The sequence below is a fragment of the Ipomoea triloba genome, chromosome 4 (assembly GCF_003576645.1).
Source record: "Ipomoea triloba cultivar NCNSP0323 chromosome 4, ASM357664v1".
Lineage (NCBI taxonomy): Eukaryota > Viridiplantae > Streptophyta > Magnoliopsida > Solanales > Convolvulaceae > Ipomoea > Ipomoea triloba.
In genome coordinates, this window is record NC_044919.1 from 18351048 (window position 1) to 18356137 (window position 5090).

Consider the following 5090-nt stretch of genomic DNA (forward strand, 5'->3'; position numbering starts at 1 on the left):
CTTCAACGTAGTCCGTATCACAGCCACGGTGCCCGCGTGAATAATAGAATTTAAATATTATGCCGTCATGTTTGGATTGCTAATAATGTAGCTACTTCAGGGTCATGGTACGTTGTCAATGGGGCTCTAGGGGGTTTTTGCCAAAATACTTTGCGTCACGGGGTGATGGTACAGTGATCAAGTAAAACCATCTTAGAGTGAGCTACAGAATAGTAGATGCTACAGTGACTATACTGTCAAGGCCATATTCATCATACCTAGGTTCTGTTGGTACATAGTCTCCACGGTTCTATTACTGCTCAACTTAGCACATGATAATGTAGTGCCACAGCTTAATAAATAACTCTCTATAGTGGGAATAGAGTAATATGTTGCTGTGGGTTTTTTGCATTTCCCCTTGACAGCAAAACTGGAGCTCACATTACAGGAATTCTCATATATATATATATATATATATATATATATATATATATATATATATTTCGTAACTTACAGTCATATATAGTATGTTTTATTTATGGGGAATATACTTTATTTGAGCTGTTGGCATATTAATGGTGCATGTACTAATAGAAGTGCAGATGGAAATATGCATTAACTAATAGAGGTGAACATGGATATATGCATTAATATATTATGCACGAATGTAGTATTTTTAATTTAATAATATAATAGTAGTGCTTAACATGTAATGTAGTGGGGGGAGTGAATTCTGTTTAGTATTGTTGCACACACGTATTATATATGCCCATGCGTTATTACGGAATGGATCTGTTGGGACGACCAATTCAATATACAAGACCTGGCAATGGAAGAAGGAGCATATTTGGTGGTATCATTACAGAAGCATATTTATGCATATTTTAACCCTATTTCAGCAATACCAATATGTGGTATCGTTAGGTCTCACGTAGTTCACAAACTTAAGGACAGTGCTAGACAGACAACACTTTAAACAAAACGATCAAAATGGGAAACCAAACACTAATACAACTACTATTGATATGACGAAAGTTAGTTTAATATGTTTTCAAACACCATATAAAAAGAATTACTTGGTTTGAAAGGGTGTAGTGCATACCAACATTATTCATGCACTAATAACTAATGAGCAAACAAACTATAAAACCCGACGACATTACCAACAAACCCAATCAACAATATTCATAACACCGTAGTCAACTATAGTAATGTGAACATCCCCCAACATTATTTAATAGACTGCATATCCTACTACTAACCAACAGTTACCTCTTGTTCAAACGGCCACGACATCCTTCAAAGGGCAGTTACGAGCATCATGGCCATTACGCTGATCGCACATATGGCACTTACGCCCGCCAAGTTGGCTCGCTGTAATTGCTAACTCTCGCTTGCTCTTGATGCATTTACCACTTCCCTTGTTTTTAGCTTGAGCGGGGGCTTGAATTGTGATGGATAGTGGTCGCTCAACCCCACAAAATGCCTCAATTGCACCCATATTATCCCTAACGTTACTGCTGCTCGGACCACCCGATGAAAATTCCTCCCTCAACTCTTGCAGGACCTGTACCATTCGTGACATACGACCACTATTGTTCCCTACTAGCATAGCACACGCATGGAACACGAACCACAACCCCTTTGTTCCTAAGTCACATGTGGCAACATTACATTGTTTGCACCACCGGCTCACAATGTATTGGGTAGGGAGCGCCTCCATCCGTGCGTCCTTCAACACCAAGAACACATGCCGACACACCAATCCCATCTTATGAAACAACTAACAGCTGCACATGGCACTAAACCCATCACTTCCGCGCTTAACTCGGTATAAGGTGTTATCCTCGCCCTGAATGTTATACCTGATGGTACCTTGCTCCTCGTGTACACCCACCACCCGACAATAAAAACAGCCCGCCACAATCTCTTTCTGTAACTCATAAAAAATCGTGATTGTGAACAACTCTGCCACGTGGCGCTCTAATGGTAACGGTGTTTTAAACTCGAGCAAATATGCCTCGCACTCAGCATTCATTTTGGCTTGCTTATGGCGTTAAGCCTCCAAGACACTCTCAAACTGCACATAAAACTCGACAAGACTCGAATGTGGGCGGGTGAACTGGCCAAACACATTGTTTTGAGCTTCAGAACGAGATGTGGTACGTAGCAGCCCACTCATAGGCAAGTCCATAAAAAAAGCGGGGATCCAAAAACTCCTCTCCGCGTACAGTTTGCATAACCACCGGTGGTCCGCTAGACAGTACTCCTCCATCAACACATTCCACTGCACCTCGAACTCATCAGCACAGATCTTATCACTCCACACAATACCATTCAATCGGCGGTGAAAAACCTCGTCCTTTGCTAACTCAGGACCAATCTTCTTGCCAACCTTGGTCATGATGTGCCACATATAGAACCGGTGCCTACATTCTGGTAAAACCCGCTCAATGGCAATCTGCATAGCTGGGTCTTGATCAGTTACAACACACCGGGGACTATGACCCATCCTAGTGTTGAACTTCTCCAACAACCATGTATACGATTCGATATCCTCCTTGGTTAGTAGCCCCGCTGCAAAAGTAACACAACGTTTGTGGTTGTTGACCCCGGTGAATGGCACAAACACCAAACAGTACCTGCACCAGAATACGGTAACACAAAAACACCCTCAGTAATTACACATAATAACACATGGTGAGGGCTGCGTGGTAGCTCCCAGATGCACAGTTGAGAAACCACATGCACACTTGGTTAATCAGGGATACAAATGCAGATTTAATACGGACTAATTTGTTGAAAGTTCACTTAATTCATATTTCTAAAAACATGAATAATAAACTAAAGAAAGAACACCAGAGGCAATCCACATGCACCTAGCATTGGGTAACACCAAATTCTAAAATGATGAGATTAAAATAGCTAACAAAAACACCAGCCTTAAATTTGACAGCATGTTCAATTTGACCCATTTCAGCAAACTACAACCCTACTCTCATTACGGGGGTCAACCATTTCCACCACCTTGGCATAGACCGAGTACCACATTATCCTTCATCTGGTCTATCTGCTTTTCAAGCTTCCAAGTAGTGATTGCGAGTTTCCTCCTCACTCTAAAATATTGAATTTGTTTTTTTTAAATATAAAACTACCAACAAGGTGAAATTTTAATTTTATTAATTGTGCAAATATAACATTGGTTTAGTCTGATTGGAATTTTTTTAAAAGAAAATACATCAACCACTAGAAAACAACAATTCTCTGTGCTCCCAAAAGGTTGAATCCCCAACCCCAAGGGCCGGTCAAAGCATCTGCAAAATGTAAATCATGCAGCACCCTTACTTTGAGAGGCGGCCCCACACTAAGCCACTGGTGAGACACAATCCCTAGTCTTTGCTCCCAAACTTCACCCATGTGACTAGTTGAGCAGCCAATGCGGACAACAACAACTGTTGTGTACCCGTGGGTTGCTACACTATTGTCTTTTACATTTTCTATGACAAAACATATAACATTATTAGACTTTTAAAATGGTAACCTTAAGAAAGATTAATTAGGGGTATCATTGAAATCAAGAAAGTAGTAATTAATTGATTGATTAAGTAAATTCTAATTGTGCACTTATAACAATAATACAAAATAAAATATGTGTGGGTGTGGCTTATAGGCAGGTGGACGTTAATGCATGGCTTCCTCTTTCTAATTGGTTACTTTATATATATATATATAGGACTGTGTGCATTATATTGATGTTAAGGTTCGCTTGTTACTGTGAATAGTATGAGAGGGGAGTGTTAGTGCATGTTATGGAAGCGTATGCTAACCCTACTATCATTTCAATTCATTACTACAACTATTGGTCCCATCATAAACTAACAACATAAAACAGTAAAACACTAACATAGCAGTGGAGATCAGCAAACTGACATGCGTAAAGACTAATACTCTAAAATGGGATTTACTAAACAAACAAACGCATATGCACGAATAATTACCTTTGTTTTCATATAAATTACTATACGCAACTAAAGTATTATAGTGTACAAGTCAAATACCTGTTCGTGCCATAAGTTGCACCAAACGAAATAACATCACCGAACAGGGAATAATCTGTCCGGCACACCGGGTCTGCCCAAAACAGGCGTGCTAACCGATTCTGTGAATCAAAATGGTAATCAAAAACGAAATCGTCACAAACTTCACATCTCTGGGTGAACTTCTTAATTATCAACTCTCCGTCACCACCCGCAACATATGCTTGAAGGTCCCGTCTAAAATTATGGAACTCCATACTAGTAGCATCAACATTAGCGAACCCTCTAGCACCCTCCTTGTACAACCTAAAGCCCTTAGACTTCCCAATATTAGACTTGATACAATTAGCGATAAATGCTGGTTGCGCCACATCTAGCTTTCGGTTACCCCGCATGAATGCTCTAGAAGGGTCGGTGCACAAACTGTGACTATGTTCCTCTACAAAAATTGACACCACGAACTCACCGGTATGGTCCTTCCTCAAACACATCTTTGCATTGCATTCAACCTGGTTAGAAATCCTTCGCCATCTTTGTTTGTTCATATCACCTCCAGCATCGACGCCCTCATTAACTGTGCGTTTCCCACCACCTCGCACGCCTTGACGGCTACACACTAGATACCGCATGCTAATTCCGACATCCCTATCTCGCTTCAGGGCATTGTGCCTTACGTCAAATCAACCAGCAATGGCGTATTCCATGTAGAACTTAATACCTTGGGCCAAGGTAGTCAAATGTTGCCCAACCTCTGGCAACAACCCTCCGTCAACAATTGGTGTCCAACTTGTTTGGGTTCCGAATGTCACACCCATCGTGCTGTGTGACGAAGTAACAGGTGGACTCCCCATTGCATCAACCCCTGTGAATGACCAAGCACGGTGGAGATGGTGTTACTACAAGGTTACCTCTAAACAAAACTGATAAACATGCGATCCAACCACAACCCATAAACAAATAAAAACACAAAAACACCACGTACAGTGGCGATTGTTATTCTGCTAGGGGGCCTCTAAAGAAAACAAATAAACATGCGTCCCATTCAACACCCAAAGCAAAAAAAAAAAAAAAAAA

The 5090-nt window shown here is 40.8% G+C and overlaps 1 protein-coding gene across 1 annotated transcript; it reads right to left on the reverse strand.

Annotated features, from left to right (window-relative positions):
* Positions 1-2035: 2035 nt before the first annotated feature.
* LOC116015920 (protein FAR1-RELATED SEQUENCE 5-like) lies at positions 2036-4645 on the reverse strand. The gene is made up of 2 exons (XM_031256087.1): positions 4038-4645; positions 2036-2621 (listed from the first exon to the last, which is right to left on the reverse strand). Exons 1-2 carry the CDS (start codon positions 4643-4645, stop codon positions 2036-2038), a joined length of 1194 nt encoding a protein of 397 aa, XP_031111947.1.
* Positions 4646-5090: the final 445 nt, after the last annotated feature.

Coding starts and splice junctions, on each gene's coding strand:
- LOC116015920 (XM_031256087.1), bottom strand. CDS start 4,645: ATGCGGTATCTAGTGTGTAGCCGTCAAGGCGTGCGAGGTGGTGGGAAA. Junction 2,622..4,037: donor GCAACTTATGGCACGAACAG/GTATTTGACTTG, acceptor ATTCTGGTGCAG/GTACTGTTTGGTGTTTGTGC.